Source organism: Tigriopus californicus, chromosome 10 (genome assembly GCF_007210705.1).
Source record: "Tigriopus californicus strain San Diego chromosome 10, Tcal_SD_v2.1, whole genome shotgun sequence".
Classification (NCBI taxonomy): Eukaryota; Metazoa; Arthropoda; class Copepoda; order Harpacticoida; family Harpacticidae; genus Tigriopus; species Tigriopus californicus.
In genome coordinates, this window is record NC_081449.1 from 15,966,998 (window position 1) to 15,992,794 (window position 25,797).

The following is a 25,797-nucleotide window of genomic DNA, read 5'->3' on the forward strand; positions in this document are numbered from 1 at the left end:
CCGGCGTGAGGCGTGAGGTCAACATTACGATATACGTGACAATCGGGGGATGTTTGGTCTTAACGTGGGGTTCAAATCTGGGTGGGCGTGGGCTCCACATAAAGCCCAACCCAATTTTGTTTCTTGAGATATATAGATAGATAGAATCGAGGATAGGAGTTTGGCGATGTTCTGGATGGTTGTGGCTCCACAAATTCGTTGCTACCTGTTTAATGGTTTTTTGGAAGCGTGTCTACAAAAAGACTAGAGCCCGACAAAACGACAAAAAATTGAAGGACTCGCCCCAACACTAGAAAATGTCATGGGTCGATCCAAACTTACATGCGGCAGGTCATGCAGTTCCTTGTACAGATTTTTTTTCCTACGATTTTTACTCAGTGTACGCCAAAGTATCCTCCTGTTTACCTACAATTTGCAATTTTGGACTCAAACATCAGGGTTTGCTCACAATTCAAGCGACAGGTATGTCATGACCAGAATAAACGCCTTGACCCACTCAAGTCGAGAGAATCGCTTGGGTTGAAACCAAGATCCCTGATTTCAAAATATTGAAGAGAGCACAACTATTAGAGAGGTATTTGATACTTATGAGACCATACGACTACGTTTCGTTTATTTATTTTTAACTTTTGCTAAACGATCTTCTTTGTTTTCACTTCGATCCAGGCAGTCTGATGACGAGTTCATCCGTATCTCCCTCGTTTTTGTAGCCTTTGGTGGTCTCGTCATTCAAGAGATGGTAGGGCGTGGTGTAAAAGTTGATTAAGCCCGAGGTCTTGGCCACAAACACCGAGAACAACGTGAAAACCACACCACCCAACAAGGTCATGTTATACCTGAAAACATCAAGTTACATTCAGGTGGAAGTGACTCAAAAGCCCCAACCAATGGATATTATTGGGCATTCCCAAGTACGGTGATGCCTGCTCAGAACGCTCCCCGGGGTATACACCATGGTACAATATACCATGTATATGTAATGTGCAAAGAACCCTAAAGAGTAGGCTAAAAGATGGCGTCATGTTCGCCTGCGATCAAAAACGGGCAGGGATTCAGGGGGCAAAGAGGCATCGGATTGATTCAGACGACTCAGGATGCCCCCAAATACGGTACTGACGACTGAACCTCCTCTGGCAACGTGGAATAGGCCATGGCCATTCGTTTGATGGCCATGGATCTGTCGGGCTTTTCGTCTGCCTGTCTCTTCTACGGTCATGAGTGGGGAATGGGGAATGAGTCAGTCTCACCTGGCTTGTCGTTTGGCGTTGACCGTGGACCAGGACTCAGTGGGCACGCCATACTCCTCCATGCTGGGCTTGGTCCAGTTCTTGAGGGCGGCCATGCCACGACGAGGCGGTTCCGCCCACACGCGCCCGGATCCTTTCAGTCCACAACGGACCAACTTGACACTGGATGAGCTCAACATGATCGAGCAAAAGTGAACAGGAGTGAGGAGTGAGGAGTGAGGACTAAGAAGGATCAGAGAGATCAATGAGAGCCACACATCAGACTAACACAGAACATGGAGGCTGACCAAGCTCAGCAACAGCTGAACCACAGCAGAACAATAACAGCTGGTCTTCAGGATTGCCACTTTTCTGACACGTTTGTGGTCAGAGCTTCAACTCTGTTCCAAAACACTATATATACTAGTCAAGCCATGGAAATAATGGTCAAAACTGGAGCCTTTCCTCTCTCCTCCCGCGTTCTACTCTGCTTCTAAGTTTCGCCCATTAAAGGTTTGTTTTTTTTCTCTGCTCATACACTGACAAATATCTATATCATGCATTATATGATGTTGATTAAGTATATTATAATTAATGGGATAAACTAAATCATTCAGTGAATTATTGTTTATTGTAAATACTTAACATTTGATATCGAAAAAGTAACCATAAGAACAAAGACCATTCATATGATAGATTATGTGAGTATTAAAGTGTCGAAATGGCGCTGACGGTCTGGTTGAGATCTTATATCTAAGTCGGTAAATTGGCAACGACCCCGAGGATAAACGTTATTCTCCACCGATTAGTTGGCGGTGCTCATTTTTAAATTTGTGACAAACTGTTAGAAAGGTTTGGAGAGAGAGTTTAAGGGCTATTAATGTCGTGTTAGGTTAGGTTAGGTTGGGTTAGGTTAGGTAAGGTTAGGTTAGGTTTGATAAGGTTAGGTTAAGTTTAAAAAAGGAGCACTGCCAACTAATCGGTGGAGAATAACGTTTACCCGACCTGAGCTGGTCGAATCCTAGATCGGAGGGAGTGCTCAAACGGGCAGCCTGATGAAATGATATTTGAGGGTTAACTCGCCTATTTTCTCATGGTGGACCCAAATCGGCCTTAGTTTAACAAAACCTATGTATTTTTGCTTCAATTTCAATAGCCAGTAAAAGTGCAGGATAACGCACTCAAGAGTGTGTCTAACTTGGGTTGTTCAGGGTCTCAAGTTTACATCAAGTGGAGCAGGTTTTCTCATGGTGTTAGTATTTTTGAATACATACTTGATATTTTAAATCGAGCAAGTGTCAGAGCAACAAGAAGAAAAAGAACAAGTCTAAAACATGCGGTAATTCCGCTAGTTTTTGGCCATTCGCGTAAGTCACCAACGATCATTGTCCTCTTAGTGCGAGTGCCCGCATTGTGTCTCTCAACCATTTTTACATCCTGGATTTATTGCGGGGAACTATGACATTAGAAAGTCTGAAAAAGAGCAAGACGAGCATTCGGAATTCATTCAGCTTTCGATATTAGCAGTAAAAAAACAATGAAATGGGTGAGAGAATTTCGATTCTTCAGCTCGCTTTCCAGTGCCAAACGACCTCGAACTTTTCATGAGTTTTTACATCCAATGCTTCTGTATTTCTTCCAACTCACTGATGTGGCTACCGAAAGGAAAAGTTGGACAATGTTGTTTTTTTGCTTGCGGTTCGCGTCTCAAGTGTCCTTGAGTCAGGTCGGGGAGTAGATTCGAACTGGCGACCTCTCACATGACAAAATACTGCGTTAACCACTGCGCCGCCTCCCCTTTGAGGCAATGCAAATACGGTTCTTCAATCCGTCCGCGGGTCCAGGTTGAAACCTGTGTGGAATGGACGTATGTGAATCTTCCTTCTACTCCGGGAAGATTAGGAACCCTCACGTCCCAATCCTTAGTCCGGATCATGGCGCAACAGAGTGTTCACCCCTCTTTATGTTTTTAAATTGAGCTTAGGTTTGGCGAGCCATGGACTCCTACTGGAGGTGCTGCCTTTGTGCATTTGTAACGCTCGAACATGAACCACTGGAGTATGTATGGACGGGGATGGTAAGGTTGAAAATTAGCAACTCCAATTCGAATCAATGAATTAAATTCTTCTTCAAATAAGGCTGGCCCCAGATCCCTGCGATTGCGTATTTCAAATGTCAGCTCAATCAAACGACTGGGTCTAAAGTTATGCCCTCTCAAAGTGCAGTACATAACAGAGCACAGAATGAATGACTTAGCCCTCTTCTGGTAATCAATTACCACATAGGGCTCGTTCGTTCATTCATTGAAGAGCTTTGTAGTGCCTTTGAGACGGCATAACTTTTGATCCAGTCGCTCGATCAAGCTGAAAACTGAAATGAGTAATTGTTGTAGCCTGGGATCATTCTCATTTGAAGAACAACATAATGTGTTAACTCGATCGCGATAAGCTGCTAATTTCCAAACCAAGCGTCCCCGTCCATATTCCAGTTGTTCATGGCTCGAATCAAGTTTAGCCAGATGAAGATACGAGACTTCGTATTACCTAGAAAAATGAAACAAGTGTTGGTCTAGTTGGTAAGTCATAGACTGCCCTTTATTCCTGAGAAACATGGCTTTATATCCAAGCAGCGAAGAGCATGCGCTTACGGCCCCTGTTCCAAGTCTGTCGCAACATGTTGGAGCATGGAGTCCCTCTTTGGGGTCAGGGTGTGGTTCTCTCGTGACGATGCTTTAGTTGGTATACATTCATTTGTCGGGTGACTTTAGTGCCCGGCTTTCATCTGGTCTAGTCACCTTTTCACGTCAGCATCGGCATGCACACCAACAGTTTTGAAGGAGTCATCAAGTGGTTAGCGCTCAAGTGTGTAGAATATGCGATGATGTGAAGCGAAGCGCCGGAGAGGGAGACAGGAATCGCAAAATGCAAGGCCTTTGAAAGGATGTTGGAATGATCCCTACATATGTGAGACGACGGCGGTCCTTTTTTCTACTTTTAAGGTGCAAATGTGCAAAAAATAGTGCTTTATATAACATTTTTATTAACATATTCTATTCCAAGATTATAACTGGCCCGAGCATGTAATAGTATGCTACTCTTCGATTGCTTGAGATGATCAAGCTTCCCAATACATCAATTCAATAAAATTGAAACGAGGGGCAACGCATTGACGAGGATGATTTATTCTTCAAAAGCAACTTCGAAAACTGACAAGACTCGCAATTGCCTTTGGCAATTTGATTTTTTTAAAAAAAATTGAAGCTCTTATGGCGCAATTTATCTCATGTGTGAATATGCTGTACGGAACATCCCTACCCCTATTCCAATAACGCAGCTCGCCCGACCATTTCTAATGATGGAGTTGAAGGCCAGCCCACGTCTTACTATGGCATTGGACTTTGAATGAACCGGCCGCTTTTTGGATCGAAACTAGATGCTAATAGATACTGTAGTAGGAAGGTAGAGAGATTGCTCCTCCCCAGTACGAGCCTCAAGATTCAAGCTAGCTCGTGGAGTAGTGTTATGTACGTAGATAACCCACACTCACTCGCTTAGTCAGTCGTTCACTCTTCCATCTACCGACTTACTACCTCCATGTGTTTCCAGTCATTTTCGTGATCTTCCTCGTCTTCACCCCTCTTGTGGGCACCCACGTAGAAACATATTGAAGAATCCACTGACTAAAATGTAAGCCAGCTTGGCCTTTTTCCTGAAATAAGACTCATTGAGTCAACTAAACATGCCCACGCAGCTTTCTAGAGCTTAGAACTATTCAGAATACTCTTCTGACATTGCTTGCTCTGGCATGATTATTATTGACTCTGGGCTAAAAGGCTTGGCGTGGAAAGGGATTGAAAGCTCATCGTCCATCCATCTATGACATTGATAAGTGGGGGACCTCAGTCATCTATCTCACTCCGAAGGGACGATGTACGGTGACTAGGGAAGGGCTGAAAATGCAAGAAAAATTTGTGTTACCCACAGGCCTTTAGTTGTTCCTCAGTAAAACGAACGGTTTGCGGTTCCCAGTTACTTTGACCAAGATAATGAATTCACTATTTAACCATTCTTATAATTTCTTATCGTTACATTTACTACATCCCAAAATCTAAGTAGTTATTATTTCAGGACTACTGGTGCATCATGGCCATATTTCTACTTACCTAGAAAATAAAATGGGTAGCTTTTACAAAATATGCCGAATCTACTTCGAGGAAAAGCTATCCAACGGGCAAATATTTGCAAAAAGGATGTTTGACGTAAAGTAGAATAGAACAATTTCCACTCGACATAACGTTACTTTTTTTTTTATTTCTTAAGGAATGTTTGTCCTAAAAGCTGCAAGTGTCTTTTCAATTGTTAGGAGAATATTTTGGGTCACTTGGGTCTTTACAATTACGCCATTTTATATGTAATGGGATTGCAATTCCTCTTGAAAAAGGGAGTGAATTAATGCAATTTCGTTGATGCTGTCTTGACTGCCCAACGATTTGTGTCCCTCTTGGGTCAATACTTAGTTAATGTATGTGTAGTAAAATGTTATGCAATAAATAGGCGAATCAAAGCAAATTTTCAATGTTACGTGAATTGGACCAGCTTAACAAATGATAAAAGGTCTTGGCATCATAAAGTTAACATTCACATGTTCCACTGCCTCATCATCGGTTTTGTGGTCCCTTCTCGCCGCTGGATTGGAATGTGTCATATCTTTGAGTAATCAATAGCTTAATCAAGAGTTGGGTTTGGGTACCTATTTGATCCTAACTGGTAACCTAACAACAATAACCGAAACGCCTGCCCAGCCTCTGAATGAGTTGTGTGTAAGAAATAGGTTAGAATTCAACGAGTGTGGTGTCAATTTTCCTTGAAATGATTTTTGCCCTCGTTGAAAGACAGTATAACCAAGTTTCAATTGTCTCTTACTAGTCGACGAACAACTTGGATTGAAGTGAACAACTAATGCGACCATCTTTTGACTTGGAACTGCCGGGTGGTGAATGGCAGTCACTCGTTCTAATGTATTGTGGCGAAGATGGCCACAACCGGAATCTAGATTTCACTTAGCTTTTCATGCCTAGCCCAACCATTTAATTTAGAGTAAATAACTTATTTTATATTCATTCACTTTTGATGTGGCAGGCATTCAAAACCGTACCTGCCCTGTACCACATACATAAGACAATAAAACAAATCAACCCTTTTTCCCAATTGATAGCTTTTTGAGCTCAAGGCACCTCTGTTCCTGAAGTATTGACTATTTGTAATTTCCATCTTCAATTCAATACCAAAAAGATTTTTCTTATGAAAATGCGTGCATTTGACTTATATTTGGTTGCATTTGCATTCTTGCATCTTGTACGTAGTACCAATCCGGTACTCGGTACTCCCGGAGCTCGGATCAAGAGTGTTGTAAATGTTGAAGGGCATGGAGCTACGAGGTAGTTACGTACGTACATGGATAGATGATAGATAGCGAAATCGAGATGGAGGGGAGGCACTAGGCAATAATGGCCATTTCCCCTCAGTGTGAAGTTGGGATGTGTTTGTGCTTGAACTTTCCTCCTTGGACTCCAATTGACGGAGGGAGGAGGTGTGGGCCACGACTGCCACTTCACCAAACAACCCTTTCCGAGCTTCAACCCTTAGTAGCAGTACTAACTATTACTACTACTACTACTACTACTGCTAGGTTTATGATGATGGACTAGTCTGATCTGTGCAAACCCGAGAATTTTGCCACTCTGGCATTAGAACGCCATTCAAGTTGAGTTTTCTGCTTACTCATCTGTAGAGCGAGCGAATGAATGTATTAAAGGGCGCACGCACATAGTACATACACGCACCATCACTACTAGATTGCGTGGTTGCATCTCGAGTATCGAGTCACAATCGCCTGTCTGAATCTGGAGTATGTAGTTGCGGTGTTGTCATCTTGAGTGTCCTTTTGCTCATCCACAGCTGGTGGTGGTCGAGGACATTCCTCAGTCCGAGACTCAGTCAGTCACTCAGTCATCGGTGAGTCCGCCAGAATTTGAAGGAAGGAAGGAAGCAGTGAGCCACCCGCTCTCTGGCTCTCTGGGCTGTCAACATCCAGAGCAGAGAGCGACCTGAGCTGCTCCTGAGACCAGCTCCTCGTCGCCATCAGTCCATTCCTCCGTTCCCGTCTTCCCGCCTACGACGGGCATTCTTCGGGCACACGTGTCAGAGGTTCGCTCAGCATGAAAGAGGGCGTGTGCGTGTTGCCGGCCTCGATCTCGTCCTTGACGTGGGACGAGTTGCTCGTGATGACCGGCGCGTTCTTGCTCCGCTCGATCTTGGCCTCGCATCCGCACTCGGGCTGGCAAGACCCACCCCTCTACGGCGACTACGAGGCCCAACGCCATTGGCAAGAGATCACCGTCAACCTGCCCATCCAGCAATGGTACACCAATTCCACGGACAACGATCTCAACTACTGGGGCCTGGACTACCCGCCTCTCACGGCCTACCACAGCTACCTCATGGGTCTGTGGGCCCGCTGGATCGATCCCGAATACGTGTCCCTGATGGGATCACGAGGCAAAGAGGACCCGGCCCATCGGACCTTCATGCGGAACACGGTGTTGTTGGCGGACGTGTTACTGTATTTTCCGGCGGCATACGCCTTCGCCAAGTCCATCTATCCGTACAATAGTCGGAAATCCGCCTTGGCTCTGGCCTTAATCACTCTCTATCCGGGGCAAATCATGATTGACAACGGGCATTTCCAATACAACAACATGTCGCTGGGTCTGTTCATTCTGGCCGTAGGCATGTTTTGGCGTAGCTATGACATCCTCGGCTCGGTGGCCTTTAGTCTGGCCTTGAACTACAAGCAAATGGAGCTGTATCACGCTCTGCCCGTGTTCTTCTACCTCTTGGGGCGATGCCTTCAGCAACCAGGCCTGATGGGCAAAGGCCTGAAACTGGCTGGTCTCGGCTTGGCTGTGATCGCTACGTTCGCCGTGGTTTGGGCGCCCTTTTTGGGAGACCTCTCACTCACGTCGCAAGTGGTGCAACGGATCTTCCCTTTCAATCGGGGCGTGTTCGAGGACAAGGTGGCCAATTTCTGGTGCACATTGAACATTGCCATCAAGATCAAATCCCTGCTCAGTCAAGAGATGTTGGCCGTGCTCTGTTTGATCACCACCGGATTGCTCAGTCTGCCCAGCAACCTGCATGTGATGCTGCGTCCCAACGGCGAGAACTTCTTGTACGCCCTAGTGAACACGGCCTTGGTGTTCTTCTTGTTCTCGTTCCAAGTGCACGAGAAGTCCATCCTGTTGGTGGCCATCCCTGTCACGTTGTACGCGGGTCAAGCTGACAAGGAGCGATACTCGGCCATCACCAGCATCTGGTTCCTCATCATATCCATTTTCTCCATGTTCCCGTTGTTGTATCGCGATGGTTTGGGCCTGCCCACGCTCTCGTTGAGCGTGTTTTTCATCCTGGGCAGTCATTACACCAAGTTCCTGGAACCCATTCGGGCCTTTGTGGTCAAATCCCCCAATTCGAAGCGGGTCTGTCCGATCGATAGTCCGTGGAAGTTCGATCAGCTCGTCCAAGGCGGATTCCTAATCTCTATGGCGGGGTGCATTACGGCTTTGTGGGCATTCTTGTGCGTCCGACCTCCAGGTCATTTACCAGATCTGTGGACCGTCATCATATGCGCTTATTCGGCCCTCCACTTCATCGGCTTCAGTATTTATTTCCATTACCTTCAGATTTTCTCCGACACCGTCAACCTCTCCGAAGTCAAAAAATCGAATTGAGATGCTCTCCAATGCATGCATGCAGCCAGCTACTACGACGTATTGATAACCGTTCCATGGGCTCGTGGAGTCCCTGGCTCGTGGCTCCCGTTTTATCCGCCTTCTCATCACCTCGTTTTGAAAATATATTTATATTTAATAACCGCAACTGTCCATTCTGAATTGGTGCTTGAATTCAATAAAACTTTATACCGAAACTATTGAGCATATGGGATGAAAATATCGGCGTAACCCTTGGTTCATCATCTCGTCCTGTTCCAGTCGAAGGCCCAACCCGAAGGATGACGGCCTTAATCTCCCTTTCTTCCGGCTCGTCCAAGGCCTTCTTTTCCAAGCCGGGCCAGACCTTCGAAGCCACACGCGAGCAACTCGATGAGTTGGGCTACTTTTACACACTGTCGAAGGACAGTCTGCCCTTGGTTCAAGCTCTTCTCAAGGATCTATTTCTGGCCACAAAGGAGCTCAAGCGGGCCAAAGACACTTTGAGCCTGAAAGAGACATCACCCGCCCACTTCGCCCAGGCTCGACATGAGGAAACAGGTATGAAAGAGCGACAATCAAGGTGTACCATCAAAGTGGGTGAAGGTGTGTACATGCATACAGTGGTACTGTAGGTAGGTAGGTAGGTAGGTAGGCCCTCATCCCTTTGCAAGCAAGTTTGAGATGGAACAAAGTGATTTTGGTCTCCCTCCTCGTCCTTTCCTTCCATCCTAGGAAGGGAACAAGACTGCTGGAACACAATACCAACTTCGACTTCAACACTTTGCTGGCACTATTCTAGCGAGTCGCTTAACCTTGGGAACCCATCACAATTAATCATCATGCTCACAATCTTTTTACCACAGGGAGGGCCTTGATTTCCCCGCCAACGCTGCAAGAAGATATTCAAAGGCAACAGATCCACGATTTGCAGCGTGAACTGAGCAACTTGAAGTTGCTCAATGCTCAGTCTGCGGGTGTGATCCAATCGCTCAAGGATGAATCGTTGGCCAAATCCAACAAGATCCTGGACATGGAAATGTCCACTCATCGAGCCGCCAAAGTTGTGGTAAGATCCGCCGGGATCTTCAAGCCCCGCTTGGAAATGTCTTCCTTGGTGAGTAAATCCACCCTCCCGAGATGCTTGGCCTGCTCGTCTCAAAGAGACCCTGGACTCAAATCCAACGAGGATCATCGGGCCAAGATTGACTTGATCCGCTTGTACGACCGGAGAAGTCAGAATCTCAAGAAAGAGCTCGTCAAGTGCCAATCCCAACTGAGCCACGCCCACCAGCTCCTGAAGAAAGCCGAGCGTGAGATTGAGTTCCGCGCCCAACCCGGAAGTGGTCCGCTCAAAGCGAGGCGAGATCCAATCAATGCCCAAGATATTAAGCACAGTGACTACATCTTGAAGCTCATCAAGGACAATGAAAGACTCAAGTCCTTGGTGCAAAAGCATCACATCGCTCAGGAAGATTTGAAAACTTCCCCACTGCCATCCACCACTCCCAATGGTACCCCACATCACTCAGCCCGTCCTTGGTCTGAGACACGACCGCCCTTTCATCATCGTCCCCTTGGCCGACATCGGTCGGGTTGCCCGTTGAATGTAAGCCGCAGTTGCGAGGATATTCGAGAGGCCGTCCAAAAGAGCCACCAAAGACTCTTCCTCCTTCCACCGCCCCTCCCATCATCTCTCCGCCCACCGTGCTGCTCTGAGGTAAGTCAAGATGATGGAAGCGGCATGAGCGAAAATGAGGTAAGCGTGAAATGAGTCTTTCTTTTGGGTTTCCAGCATCAACCGACATGTGGTCCCACTCAGCCCCGCCCAAATGATCATGATCACCCCCAAGCTCATTCTTCGCATCACGGGCCCATCTTGTGTCCGCCAAACAATGGGCGGAGTAGTACTGCTATGACGGAGGGTCCGAGTTGTTGTGCCGTTCCAGCCCTGTCCTGCCCCGCCCACTGGCCGCATCCCTCCCTCGATAAGTCCAATGAGGAGCTGAATGCGAAACTGCAGAAAGCTGCCACTGAGAACAAGGAGCTAACCAATCGTCTGAAAGAGCTCAATCAAGTGAGATTGGAGCAAAAAGGCAAGATCGACGAATTGTCCAAGCAGCAAGCCATTCTCCTCAACACCGGAAAGGGACCTGCCAGCAATAAGCAGGTCCAAGAGTTGGTCGGCTACATTGAGAAGCAAAGGGACATTTACAAATCCAATGTGGAACAGCTCTTGACGAAATTGGACCCGGATAAGAAATTTGAGACTCCTCCCGAAACATCCACGGACCAAGTAGATCGAGCAGGCACTCGTGGATCGGAAAAGCATTTGAAGGTGCTAAAGGAGATCCAAAACGACAGTCGTAAAATTCTTCAGGCCCGCCATCAGTCCGTATCTCCGTATCGCTCCTCACCGTACAAATCCGTCAGTCCACTTCGCTCAGACGATCCGTCCCACGAGAGCCGTGAGCACAAGAACACGGCCGTGCGGGTGCGGATGGCCAATTTGCAAGAGGAAGTCTTGGATCTAAGCGAACAAGTGTCAGAGCTGAAGCTAGCTAAGGCCCGCATGCAAGAAGGCACTCGCCAAGAGACGCAACGGCTGGAGAACCTCATCCAGACGCGAGATGCCGAGATTCAAACCTTGAAGGCTGAGAGGGCCAAGATTGAGGAGAAGTCCGATTACCGAGTAAGTGCAAATGTGGCTGCTTTCACGGTGAGGAGGAACTTTGTCAGGACTGTCTTTACCTTGTGGGTGTTTCTTACAGGACGAGCTTTTGAAGGTCAACCTGGCCTTCACCGAATTCCGTGAGCTGACCCATCGTCGAGAGGCCGAATTGAACGACGAGATCTCGAATCTTCAGCGAGACGTTCGAGATTTGGATGAAGCCTTGACCAAGTCCCAATCTCGCATCAACCAAGACACTCTTGCTCACGAAGGCCAAGTAAGGCTTAATCTCATCTGAGGGCCCTGACCGCGTTTCTTTGGATTTGCTTGGACCGGGAGAACCTTGCTTTTCGTTCCAGGTTCGCAATCTCGAGGAACAGTTGGAACTTCTTCGTGCTCAATTGGCCGAGCGTCAAAGGTCCGAAAATCAAATCAAGGCTCGAGAGACGGCGGAAAAGGCCGTTGGATTAGATCTGAAAATGGAGAATTGCCAGTAAGTGACAGCTGAGAAAAAGTAGCTTCGATCTGATACGAAAACCAAGAACTGTTTGACCAGGGTGAACAACAACAACAACATTCCATAACATTTCATCGCCCAAGGGCAACCGACAGGATATTGTGCAAAACCAAAACTCCTGTCAAAATCCATTGTTTTCAATCCTTGTTGGTGTTGTTTTTGTTACTCCTTAGACTCAAGGACCGCGTGTTTGCCATGGAAAACGCCAAAGAGCAACAGGAGCGTCATATTCGGGATTTGAGCGGTCAAATCCAACGTTATGTGAATGAAGTAAAACGCGTGGAAGAGCTCTTGGCTCACCGAGAAACGGAACGCTCGGAATTGCTCCAACAATACAAGTCGCTCTCCGTGGAGATCGACACGTCGGAAACGCTGAACCGATCGCTCGAGGCCAAGGTGGGAGACCATCTTAGATTGGATCAAATTTCGTATAATAAGAGTAATAATAATAATAAGCGTGCTTTTCGTCTTAGGTGGAGTCAATGAGCATGGAATTGCGGGAGAAGAACGCCGAATTGGAGGCCAGCCACCGACGCCTCTCCGACCTCGAAAAGGACCTGATCGAAGTGAGTCTGCTGAATGAGAACCACCGCTCGCAAGTGGCCACATTGAGCACGCGCCTGGACCTGGCCAATTCCCGCATGAAAGAGGCCCAAAGCCAGTCCACGTGGATCAATGCCGATCTCACGGATGTTCATGACTTGGCCATCCAGCTCAACTCGCAAAAGGTAGAAATGGCCAGCTATGATGCTTTCTCGTCGTAATATCTGGCCAATTGTCGGAACAACGAAATGAACTATGACCTGCTGGTACTTTTTTGCTCAGGTGGAATTGCAAGGGCAGATATCCAATCAAGCTAACGAGATCGAGGGGCTGAACGGGGAAATTGAGCATCTACGGCAAGAAGTGGAGAGCCTGAGTCGAGCCATTCGTGACGAGCGGGAGAAAAGTCGCCATCTGGAGGATCTCTTGGGCCACGACGACATGGGCCGATCTAAATCTCAGCGCTAGAACTATTCTACAATGTACGGTTGTTTCTCCTAGAACTATGAATTAGAAATAAAATTCCGAGGCCTTAGTCGCTGGATGTTGAGATCATCTACGAGTCGTCATTCTGATGATTGGGTTCAATTGCTTTTGCACTACAACAACACTGTACTCTTGCCACGCTGACCACCCACTATGCTCTTGGTGTTGGTAGTCGTGGTCGTGGTCATCATCATCATGATCTTCATCAATTAGTGCGGGTTCATCGCTTCCTTTTCTTGCTACTGGACGTGGTCGACGAGGTGGGCGTATCCTCCGCGGCTCGCTTTCGATCCTCCCTTCGACCCTTGGTTTTCATCTTGGAGGACACCGAGCCACTGGACGCCAATCCGAGGGCCCCTCCTCGACTCGAGGACGACGATGATGAGGGCGAGGCTGATGTCTGTCCCGAGGTCGACGATGAGGTCGAGGTTGCTAAGAGATGGGCTCCCATGACCTCTTGCATCTGTTCTTGCACGAACCGGTAGAACGCCATGGCATCTTTATGGGTCTGAAAGGAGACGAGCAAAAAGGTAGGGAGAGATATCACAAATTATGACATATTATAACCCAAGGCAGGTATCTTCGTTTCAGGCATCAACATTTTGTCATGGCAACATGATCATTCATTTCGTTTGTCCAATTGACCCTTGGACATTCATCTTCTCCGAGGTCCTTGGCATAGGCGCTCACTCACTCGCTCCCTCACTCAACATGTCGGTGTTAATGTTGTTATAAAAGGCCGACCGTAGTATGTAACCAAGTTGATTTTGTTCACACATAACAGTTCGTCGTATGTATTCCCATACGGCAGTTGGTGAATACATACCCTGTCTCGATGCTTACAAAACGACTCATGCTGCCACTACTACCACTACCACTACTACTACTACTACTATTGCTACTACTACTATTACTACAACTACTATTACTACAACTACTATTACTACAACTACTATTGCTACAACTACTATTGCTACTACTATTGCTACAACTACTATTGCTACTACTACTATTACTACTCTTACTACTACTACCAGTATTACTACTACTACTGTCTAATCATCAACCGGCTTGCGTATGCATAAAAGTGATGCTGTATTCATTGCCTAATGTCCCATTTGATGATGTACGTAGAGCTCAAGGAACAAAAAAATGAGATCGCCTATCACCTTCTAAAAATGTGCCAAACACTAAGACTATATATCAGCCAAACTGGACCCTGCTGTTGATTCCACTTTTGTACATACTTTCTTACTCGTACATCGGAATGGGCATTGATCTTGTTCATGTTACGAGTTCTCGTACATTCACTCTAACCCAACACAATAACCCAGTCAGTCAGGCACCCCGACTCGGTTCGGTTTTGAGCACCGAACCGAAGTCTCCATTCATCAGTGACTAAATAGTGAACACCACCCCGAATGGATGAAACTAGTTGGTTAAAAAGGGCTTATTCAGACGCCATGCCCAACGCGTACTTTGGAGCAATGATCGAATTGCACTTTGAATCGTGCTTCCACCTTCGAACTTCGATTTGTGGCCAGTTTAGTCTTGGCGACGGAGTTCAAACCGAGGAGAGCGAGCAGGGGGGGGAGGGAGGCACGGGAGAACAAGTCTCATGTGGGAAGGTCAAGCGGAATAAGGTGGAGCTTCACAGTTAGTCAGCTGGCTGGATGACTTGCTACCTGCCATGCATATCCAATCAATCCTATCAATCCATTCTGGTCCACCAAGACGAAAACCTACGCTCTGCTGTATATACACACTTCCGTATGAACGTACGTGTGTGTGTACATGTACAGAACTGCTATTCTTCATACAGAATCAAGATAGTGCCAGAACAAGCTTGGGTTGGTGGGTTGGCTGGCTGATCAACGAATGATTTCTTCACTCTCTTTATATCAGATCATTCCACCAAAGAGCAAGAGCCTTTCCCAGGAGGGAGCAATACAGCACAAAGTAAAGTCGGAAAGTCGGTCTCTGAAGGCCTCAATCTTCGGTCAAAAGATAGAACATACATAAAATCAATGAAGACATGTACTCCATACTACCTTGGCTTTTATAAAAGTTCAGCGTGCTCTACCTCAAGGGCTCATGTGAAAGGGGGGGGGGCAAAGAGGGCTTCGTTTGTCTACCCCCAACAAAAACTACGACAGACAGTTCCAAATTTCAAATTTGTCCTCTGCCCTCTGGCTTTGGCTGTTGATGTTGATGATGATTTTGCTTGAACTCGTTCATCCCCTGGATTGGTGAGAGTGTATCGAGGACGAATTGGGTGAGGAGGAAGACGAGGAGGAGGAGAAGGAGGGCTGGGAAAAGCATGGAGAAGACTCATGATTCACAGTCGTGCTCAGACTCCAGAGCTAGGCGAAGAAGACTCCCAGTTGTGGTAGGAGTCGAAAAGTAGTTGTTGTTGTGTTGTTGTTGTTGTTGCTGTAATCGTAGAAGTACTACTAGTACTACTAGTGCTACGGCCACTACGACGACGACAACGACGACGACGACTACATACATACATCAAGCACTAGCTCAGTTCACATTGGCCATTGGGATTGTCGATTCAGAATGGCCCCTTATCTCTGTGGATAGTGATTTCCGACGTTTGCTTGAGGTTCCTTTCACTGCAAAAGTGGGTTTGGCATCTCCATTACCAATCTGTACATACAAGCGTGCCGTACTCTTCCACCTCCTCTCCTTCCTTTCTCCTCATTCTCGAGGTCCCTTATCCAAAGAGGGACATGGGTCTGGCGCGAAACGTGGAGAACTCGGACCTGATGATCAAGGACACCATTCGAACCATAGGTCAAGTCACCGAGATTGTCAAAGAGACATGGCGAAGTCAGGGCGATCACCTTCTGGCCAAACGCGTCGCCCAGGCCATGCCCAAGGTGGGCAAGCGACTACGAAAGAAGACCACCTCCTCTCCTGCCCGTAACTATGGCCACGAAGATCTGATCCAAGCGCCGTGGTACATGCGGTTCGCCGGCTACTTCTGCCACTTTATGCTCTTTGCCGTGGGCTTCTTTCGCGAGTCCATTTGGGGTCACGGACCCATCAATTCCGAGCTCAAAATATGCGAAAAGAATCGGGATGGGTACTCGCCCATGTACATTGGCTTCGAAGGTTTCTACATCCGTAATGTGTTTCGTCGACTGGCCCATTGTTTCCGAACGCCAATCGCCTCTGCACCCGGGGGCGAAGTGGACGTACTGGAGCACTACTCTGAAAATGCGGGCTGGACCTTCAACATTAATCAGAACCATATGAAGACTTGCATCAACTTTGGCAGCTACAACTACCTGGGATACGCCCAAACCTCCGGCCCTTGCACGGCTGCGGCCATTCAATCGATCCAAACCTCGGGTCTGACCTCGTCCAGTGCTCGACAGGAGTTGGGCACGTTGAGCTACCATCGCCAACTGGAGACCACTGTCAGTGAGTTCTTGGGCAAGGAAGACGCCATCACGTTTGGCATGGGCTTCGCCACCAATGTCCTCAACATTCCTCGCCTCATGGACAAGCGCACCCTGGTGATCAGTGACGAAAAGAACCACGCCTCTCTGATCTTGGGCTTGCGCTTATCGGGTGCCACGGTCCGCGTGTTTCAACACAATAATCCCGAGCACTTGGAGCGTGTGTTACGCAAAGCCATGCTTCATGGTCAGCCCCGTACCCGGCGACCCTTCAAGAAGGTCTTCATTGTAGTGGAAGGCGTGTACTCCATGGAAGGCACCATCGTACGCCTCCCCGAGATCATGGCCATCAAGAAAAAATACAAGGCCTATCTGTACCTGGACGAGGCTCATTCAGTGGGCGCCATGGGGCCCAACGGCCGCGGGGTGGTCGATTATTATGGTCTCAACCCCAAAGACATTGACATCATGATGGGCACCTTTACCAAGAGCTTCGGCTCGGCCGGCGGCTACATCGCCGGTTCCAAACGCCTCATCGACCATTTGCGAGCCAACAGTCAGGCCAACACGTATCCCACGTCCATGTCGGCTCCGGTGGCCAACCAGATCATTGAGGCGATGAAACAGATCATGGACAAGGACCACGGGGATGGCATGGAGCGAGTGCGTGTCCTGGCCAGGAACTCCAAGTACATCCGACGACGTCTCAAGCAATTGGGTCTGGTGGTGTATGGCCACGATGACAGTCCCGTTGTACCTGTGATGCTCTTCGTGACCACGAAGATCAGTTACCTCCTCGGCGAGATGAAGAAGAAAGGCATTGCCTTGGTGGGGGTGGGCTATCCGGCCACCAAGATCTCCCATGAGCGTTCCCGGTTGTGCGTGTCTTCCAGTCACTCCAAAGAGATGCTCGACTACTGTGTGAATGCCTTCGATGAGATTGCCGACAAAATGAATATCCGCTACAACCGAGGAGCGCACTTGGACATGTCCGAGGTTCAATATTGAATGAGCCAACCACACCTCTCGTTGACTACTATCTGACCGACCGACAGACCGACCGACCGACCGACCTTGGGGGATAATGGAACACCACCGGCCCACTTCGCGATCAAATCAATGATACTTGTGATACTACAATGACAACCAAACATTCTCAGTCACACTTTTCTTCACATTGAAGCACCAAATGAAGATGAAATCGAACTCGAGCAAAACTAGCTGAACTAGCACCATCTTGCAGGCGGATCTCATTCATTGGATAGGTCGAATTCCGACGCGGAACCACACTTAAAAGTTGGTAAGGGGATATGGTAGATTCTTAATTCACTATGTGGAGGAATGTGCGAGAAAACGTTGGAATGACAGAGGCCTGTAAATTAGAGACTAAATAAAGACGCTTCTTTTAGTCTCTATTATAAACTAGTCCTAAAAACAAGACTTAAGCTTCGGCTTGTAAAACAACGACTCGGACTAGTTAGACCTGCCAACACTAATTCGCTGGTAGGTCAACAAATATCATATTAAAGTCAAGATAGACAAGAGCTATGCATCATTTTTGATACGTTACTGAGAAGGAGTACATTCATAGGAGCGTTTAAGAATTACCCAAAAAGAGGGTCATGTATGTCTTTCTGAATCAAAATTAGTTCAAACAACGACTCACACTTTGTAAGAGTGAAGAAATGGATCTGGCACGCCACGCCTTTCTTTGCAGTTGAGGTTGTCGAAGTGACAAATTTCCAAAGTGAAAAGCCAAGAACTTGAAATAACTTTCCACGTCACTTAGCCCGAGAAACCAGGGCCTCTCAAACGGAGATTCTCTGGGTTCCCTTAGTCCGGTCCAAGGCTAGAGAAAACTCTTTCTTAGTTCGGTCGGCCAATACTGAAACGCCTTGCCACTAAGAACACGATCATCAGAGTCCCTCAAGCTTATCCGACAGGATATCCGAGACCTCCAGTTGGCCCCAACGCTTTGAGATTTATAAACCTCAGCGGGTTTTTGTCCTTTCATTCCCCTTCTTTCTCCTACATTACACAAAATTGAACTTTTACCACTGCACAGTTTTCACCAGTACTCCTTAGTCGACCGTAACTCGGTGTGGGAGTGGTACAAACGTTAAACATTAACATTTGGCCAAAATTAGAGGCTGAAGCCATGAATGAAATGGCTTCTTGAGTCAAATGTACAGAATCGCATGGCTCCAGTTATACGAAATGAATTGAGTCTCAGATGAATTAAACATTGATTCAGGAAACATTTAAGTGTGCCTTACACCAATGTTTACTGAGCATGATATGGAAATGACCTTAACAATTACTTTAGTTTCGAAACTAGCATGTCTTCCATTATTCTCTCGTTGCGTCAGTCCCATTTTGAAATACGTAGGTTTCAAGCCAATGAATAACGTTTTGCGTACGTCCTCACGTTCTTAATTCCTGTTGAACGTAATGAACCGGGCGAAACCTTTGAGAAAGAGGGTTTTGCCGAAGCAGAATGCCGTTCGGTCACACATTTTGAATTTTCTAAAGACTTGGTTACATTTATGGTACACTCAAAAGTGGTCGGCATGACCATTGAAAACCACACGAACTGCCAAGATGTCTAACATGAATGACGTTGTGTGTTGAAGTTGTGGCTTTCTTACCTGGGATCCCGTGGGACTGAACATGGTGGCGTTGAGGAGCATCAGACTGAGGTCACGGAACATCTCGTGCATATTGCTCACCGTTCCCGCCTCAAGGTTGCTCTTGATGGTCTTGAGGTCCATGGGACGGAGAATGATATTCGGGTAGTCGGGCGCGCTCTTGGCACTCATCGCTGTCTCGAAGGTCAGGGCGAACTGATGGGTCTGGATGTTGTTGAGGATCAACAGTCCTTGATTCTTGAACGGCTTGCCCGTTCCACTAGTCGCCGCAGTCGTCGGCGTAGCGGCACTGGACGAGGCGGCGGCCGTGGTGGTCAAAGACGCTGTCAACGACGGCTTGGCACTCGCCGTAGATGAAGCAGCCACGGCTCCTTCGCTTGCCGTTGACAACACTCCACCCCCGCTATTTGCACCACTCTCCGCCACGGGTTCCGTCTTGGCTGCTGACTCGACGGCGGGCGCGGAAGCTGGACTGCTGGGTGCGGATTCCTCCAAGGCCAGACCGGGTCGAATGCCCGATCGTCGCCGCGAGCGCGTGGAACGCACCAAGCCCGGCGTGTTGGGCTCACTTTCGGATTCATCACGGACCGTATCCTCACTACCGGTGGGTGAACTGGATCGAGAGGTGGTGCCCGAGCCTCGGCGACCTCGAGACCCGCCCGAGCCATCATCCGCATGCGACGATCCCGTGGCCGCACCACGTATGCGGCTGAGGCGTCGATTCTCGGGCATGGCTGGATTAGTTTCTTCGTCCCCCCCGGGTTCGGGGTTCGAGGCTGATGTGCGCTTGGACGTTCGACGTCCGCGGCTTGGTCCCGTGGTTTCTTCTTCGTTGTCTTCGGATTTCTCACTAGTGGTCCGCTTACTACTTCGCACGTTCGAAGAAGGCGTGACCGTATCGGACGCGGCTGATGTACTAGTCGTGTTAACAGTGGACGCGGTGGACACGCCGGACGAGGATGTGGTGATGACACTTTGAGTAGGAATGACCGACGCCGTCGACGGAGGCGGTAAACGCTTTTTGTCTTCGTCTTCGGTGTCTTTCTCAACTTTGGCTGGGGTCGACTTGGGCGCATCCTCGGCCTTTTCAGAGCGGTCTTCGACCACTTCCACTTCTTTCTGACTGCGTTTCGTTCTGGGGTTTTGAGATTCTGATGGTCCTGCCTCGGTGGATTCGGATGAGTCGGCTGGAATGGGAGCCACATTATCCGCGGAGGTCGAGGTCGTGGCGGTGGCGACTTCGGAGGCCTCGGACAATCGTCGCTCTTTGGCGGCCTGAACCGAGGCTGAGGCGGCCCCCGTCAGGGGTTTGGCCGCAGCCCCGGTTTTGAGGGCGGCGGCCAGTTCAAGCTTCTTGCGCTCGCGCTCCTTCATAGCTTCCTCGCGGGCCCGCTTTTGGGCGCGTTCCTCGGCCTCTTCTTGGGCCATTTCCCGCTCAATTTCGTCCAGGCGCTCCTCGGAAATGTGATCGTCTTCCAACTCGTCGATCTCTTCCATGAGATTGGCCATGACACGGTTGGTGTGCTCGACCAACGTCATGAGTTCCTTGGTGCGTTCATCCTTGAGTTTCTTGGCGATGACCTGGGCCGGATCGGGCGTGCCCATGGTCCCGGCCCCCGAAGCACCCGGGCCCACCGGGCCAGTCGCCCCGCCAGACGGGGCAGGCACAGATCCGGCAGCCGAAGCGGCGGCCCCCGACTCAGATGTGCGCTTGGTGCGCCGGGACAGGGGCGGGGCGTCTCTCTGGTGTTTCTCGAGCATGCGGTCGTACTGGAGGGCGCAGTTCTTCTGCGAATACCAGTCGGCGGGCCGGGCCTGGTCGGGGTCGTCAGAGTTGGCCGTGGCGGCCATGGACCCCTTCATGGTGCGGGCCACCGAGACCCAGTTCTGGTCGCCGCCGTTCGAGCTCACCACCGACACCAGGAACAGCTTCTCGCGGGTGCTCCACTCGTCGATGATGGTCTGCTTGGCCAGGAGGCGTTGGTGTGGACTGGCCGAGGCCAGGATCGCGCCGCCCGAGGCGCCAGTGGCCGGTGCATTGGGCGTGGGTGTAGCGTCCACGGGGGGCGTGGCGGTGGTGCTCATGGCTACCGGGACCTCAGTCCCGGTGGAAAGGTCAAGCCAATCCTGGAGAGGGACTGATTCTTTGGTCTTTTTCCGGTCGTTAATCCGGATGACTGGGCTGGATTCACGGGATTCGCGGGATTCGCGGGATTCGCGGGAACGAGTCGAGGGAACAACCGGGAACAGAGGGGCTGATTTGATTGCCTTCGGCTGAACAATAACAGTCAAGGAAATGCGATGATTATTGCCATCCTAAATAAATAAAGAGAAGCCTCAATTTAGTCTAGGGTGACCAGGCTTACTCTTCTGGGAGTTCTGCGTTCCGGACCACGCCAAACACATTCAGTCCCGTCACAACTGGAGGCATGTGAGCCACCCCTTGTGGCCCACTACACTGATCCCAGCCCGATGTCAGTCACTTTTTGGGCCTTTAATTCAAGTGGGATGTTCGCTATGAAGTTACTAGAACCCGTGACAGCTTAGGTGTTCGGTCACCCCGTTGTCTCCTCCGTCTGGCTTCAGCCTTGTAGGCTCGTTCCGCCAGGCGGCTTCATGGAATAATGCTCCCTGTCCACCGTGTTGTCGCTCTCCTTCTGTTTCCACTCAGATTTCTGATGCCAGACCAGAGGCCGTGACCGCTGTGACGGGCGCCCTCACTCAGTTCAGCCACTTTGGGTCCGCTTGGCTCCTGCCCCATCAGCTGATCAACCTTCCAGAGCGGGAAAACCAAAATGGAAGTCAACGGCTTTCTTCTCTAAATTAGCGATCGGACGTACTTGAACGCAGTGGTAAAAATGCCCTTCAAAGTTTAAACGGAAATTCCCAAAACACATCTGGGCGTGTTTCTACCTCAGAAAATTATGGGTATCAATTTTGATTTTATTGCTTTATGGAATCCTAGCGCACATATAAAACTTACATACATAAAAACATTATAAAAACTAAAATTTCAAAAACCTACTCAATGCAAATTGGGAGCACACTTAGTTAAGTCTTGAATATAGATTATGATATCATCTATTTCACCACTACTTTATATCGAATGTTATCGATTTTGTCGTTTATTGAAGACTTTGTTGAAATTGTTCAAAAACAGCTTCTTTAAGACTTCATTGATTGTTGTGAAGTTTTCAGTGACCGCTCAACTAAATGTCTGTTGGACGATTCTCAAAAAAAAAAAATCAAATATCTGCTCTTTTTGAGTGTTTTAGATATCTTTGCTTCAGGTTTAAAGTTAATTCAAATTATGAAAGAAAACCAAAAACAGTCTTTCATATTTGTGATAATAAAAATCGATATTAGATCTTTGGGAAATATGATAAACGCATAAAAGGGCATTTTGAATCGGTTCAGAGAAGGTTTACGAGATTTCTCTGTACAAATCTAAGCTACTCCAATCGGCTGCGGCATCTTGATATGGTTGGCTTGGATACCCGACGGCATCGCTTTGATGCGACTCTAATGTGGAAGATCTTGAATGGTGTGATGATCATTGAAAAGAAAATGATGCCCCGGTTTCTCGACCATCTGAGGGATGATGGAGTCGCCAAAACAAGAAGAGCTGAGGTCCTATACCTCAAACGGCCACCCTTTCGGACTCGGCCTAGAGAAAGTTCTTTCTTTGTTCGGAGTATTCCAATCTGGAACTCTCTTTCTTATGCTCTACGAACAAGTCGGAACCTACGAGTTTTGCGGGAATTGTTGCCTATAGAAATAACAGATGACAGCTAGTGACTGGTGAAAGGAAGTGTACTCTGGCTCTCACTAGAATTGACCCTAAATCCTGGGTTGGGACAAAGCTCATGGATGCTTTTGAAGACGTACAGTATCAGATACCTTTCGTACCGTCTCTGAACACTGTACAATCCCAGCTTTTTTTGTCTCTCCCAATACGAGAGCTCTCTCATTCCTGTGATGTTCCTAGTGAAACATCTTTGGACTTGTTCGACCTTTTGCAAACCTGCTGAACTCAATGGAGCCCAAATGGGTGAGGCATATTCAAGATGTGGCTGGACAATCGACTTGTACAGAGTTAGCATCGTGATGCTGTCTCTGGACTTAAACGTGCGATGTATCCAACCACAAATTTGAAAAGCTTTACCCACCTTCAACTGGATATGCTCATCGAGCTTTCCAATATTTTGGAGGACTGCACCTAAATCTTTCATAGATGAGACCTGCTCAATATCTTTACCTCCATTATCTACGAGTGGAGTATTTAAAGGAGTTGACCCAAATGTCATTGAGCGGAATTTCATTCCATTCAGGGCCATATTACTCTCAGTTACCCATGAGTAGATTTGATGTAAGTCCTTTGCAAGGCTGTGGAATCTTGGCCATTCCTACCAGAAACTAACTTTGTATCGTCAGCATAAGACGAGAGACTGGCAGTAATACCAAGCTTTTGAAGTGGGGCAACGAATATTATAAACAAGAGGGGCCCTAAGATCGAACCCTGGGGAACACCTGACTTGACATCATGTATGTCACAAAGAGATCCCTCAACCTTAACAATTTGCTTCCTATCATGAATGAAGCTTCTTATCCAATTGAGAACATTGCCTTGGATCCTAATGTCATGAAGTCTATTCAACAAAAGGTCTACTTTATTGAAGGCCTTGGCAAAACAAGACAAACAACATCAACTGACTCGTGCCTTTCCAGTCCCTCAATGACCTGCTCTAAATGCTCAATCAGTTGGGTAACAGTGCTAAAATGTGCTCGGAACCCGTGCTGGCTAGGAGGAACGACTTCATTGAACTCAAGAAATTCAACAAGTTTGGACTTCATGATCTTCTTAAGCAATATTGGAAGTGAGAGAAATCGGCCTATAGTTACTGGGGAGCGACTTATCTCCCCCTTTACAAATTGGAACAACATGAGCTAACTTTAGTGAAGATGGAAACTTGCCCTGGTCCAAGATGCAGCGCATCAAGTACGAGAAAACAGGAGCGAGAACCAGTGAGCATCTCATCAGAAACTGAGATGTCACACCATCAGGACCAGGAGAGCTGGAAAGCCTCAATCCCTTGATGGCCTCTAATGCATCTTGATCTGTGACTACAAGATCATCTAAACGCTCAACTTGACTGACCTTGTCAATCTCAACAGACTCATCTTCAGAGCAATGAGCTGTTGCTTCCGAACTCAGTGGGGTTGAAAACACACTAGAGAACTGATGTCCAAGCATGTTAGCCATAGTCTCTTCATTGCTAATGGCTTCCCCATCAACCTCAAAAGACCCAACAGGGTGTTTCATTTTTCTCTTAGAGTTCGCATAAGAGAAAAATGCCTTCGGATTCGACCTGACCTCCTGAACCACCTTACTCTCAGTTTGTAGCTGGTCATATTCGATGGAGGCCTTAATCTTACCCTGAACTATGTCCAACTTTTTTTGGAGACTACCCAGGATTGCTGGATTGGAAGTGCTCTTCAGCCTTTTTGCTAGTTTGCAACTCTTTTTGAACAAAGTCTTCCTATATTTTGGAATTTTTGTCCGTGTACCACCTTTCGGAACACATTCAGATATTGCTAAACTGGAGCAAATTTCCTTAAAAACTGAAACTAATTGATCAATGGCTGCATCTATGGACGATTCCTGTTTCAGAATTGAAATCAGGTTAATTTCTTCTAATCTTTCTATAATCAACGGCCAATGTTCATCTTTGAACTTGAACTTAGCCAAACCGACCTTTTTGGCCGGTTTTACTCTAGAGCACGCCGGCTTTTGAGTAATGGTCGACCCTATCTCAAGAACATGATGATCTGACAGATTAGTAGGTGTCACATGGACATACTGGATCAGATTAGGGTCATTGGAAAAGGCCAAGTCGAGAACACAATTCTCTCTAGTGGCTACACCAACGTGCTGGGAGAAATTGCGCAAGATCGCAAATTCTTCCTGATGTTCAAACGACTGAGACGTCGATTTCGAAATGGGAATATACCCATCGGGACTAACCTCCCACTCTACAACGCTAGCCGGAAAATTGAAGACCCCTACAAAGAAAACCTTCGAGCAAATTCCTCGGTCTAACTCATTTCCAGTGAATTGGAGAGCTGACATAAAAGAGCTTACTGAGCAAGAAGGGGGTCTATACATTGTTACAAGAGACAGATCAAGCCCTCGGATATGACAAATTAAGGCCTCTTCTTCTCCATCCGACATTTGTACATGACTATTGTGCAAATCATTCCAAACATATAGGCATATACCCCTATGTGGGAATATCGGATTATCAGGGCGTATCCTATCACAACGAACTAAGTTGAAACCAACTATGGTTAGTTCTTCATCTAACACCCCTGGCCGAAGCCAGGTTTCTGTTATAGAGATGAATGAAATTTCTCTTGTTGTCTCTTTTAGAAATCAGACAATGCACGTTCAAATATAGCCCCTTTACGGGCCTCTCTTTTGACGGACCAAGTTCACAAGATCTTGGACCATCCTCTACAACCGTA

At 47.7% G+C, this 25,797-nt stretch overlaps 5 protein-coding genes across 5 annotated transcripts; 3 read left to right on the forward strand and 2 right to left on the reverse strand.

Moving 5' to 3' along the window:
* Window positions 1-585: 585 nt before the first annotated feature.
* LOC131888885 (uncharacterized) lies at window positions 586-1,523 on the reverse strand. Its single transcript, XM_059237832.1, has 2 exons — window positions 1,248-1,523; window positions 586-836 (listed from the first exon to the last, which is right to left on the reverse strand). The coding sequence occupies exons 1-2, from the start codon at window positions 1,424-1,426 to the stop codon at window positions 653-655; spliced, it is 363 nt and encodes a 120-aa protein (XP_059093815.1). The 5' UTR covers window positions 1,427-1,523; the 3' UTR covers window positions 586-652.
* A 929-nt stretch (window positions 1,524-2,452) lies between these two features.
* LOC131888874 (uncharacterized) lies at window positions 2,453-13,280 on the forward strand. Its single transcript, XM_059237819.1, has 9 exons — window positions 2,453-2,593; window positions 9,277-9,555; window positions 9,861-10,714; window positions 10,790-11,686; window positions 11,766-11,942; window positions 12,025-12,158; window positions 12,356-12,578; window positions 12,656-12,910; window positions 13,008-13,280. The coding sequence occupies exons 2-9, from the start codon at window positions 9,297-9,299 to the stop codon at window positions 13,191-13,193; spliced, it is 2,985 nt and encodes a 994-aa protein (XP_059093802.1). The 5' UTR covers window positions 2,453-2,593; window positions 9,277-9,296; the 3' UTR covers window positions 13,194-13,280.
* Window positions 7,082-9,212, forward strand: LOC131888879 (probable dolichyl pyrophosphate Man9GlcNAc2 alpha-1,3-glucosyltransferase). The gene has a single exon (XM_059237825.1). The coding sequence runs from the start codon at window positions 7,444-7,446 to the stop codon at window positions 9,013-9,015; it is 1,572 nt and encodes a 523-aa protein (XP_059093808.1). The 5' UTR covers window positions 7,082-7,443; the 3' UTR covers window positions 9,016-9,212.
* A 60-nt stretch (window positions 13,281-13,340) lies between the features above and the next one.
* On the reverse strand, window positions 13,341-21,593 carry LOC131888886 (bromodomain-containing protein 8-like). Its single transcript, XM_059237833.1, has 2 exons — window positions 19,273-21,593; window positions 13,341-13,719 (listed from the first exon to the last, which is right to left on the reverse strand). Exons 1-2 carry the CDS (start codon window positions 21,355-21,357, stop codon window positions 13,432-13,434), a joined length of 2,373 nt encoding a protein of 790 aa, XP_059093816.1. The 5' UTR covers window positions 21,358-21,593; the 3' UTR covers window positions 13,341-13,431.
* Window positions 15,411-17,856, forward strand: LOC131888878 (serine palmitoyltransferase 2-like). The gene has a single exon (XM_059237823.1). It carries the CDS (start codon window positions 15,950-15,952, stop codon window positions 17,630-17,632), a length of 1,683 nt encoding a protein of 560 aa, XP_059093806.1. The 5' UTR covers window positions 15,411-15,949; the 3' UTR covers window positions 17,633-17,856.
* Window positions 21,594-25,797: the final 4,204 nt, after the last annotated feature.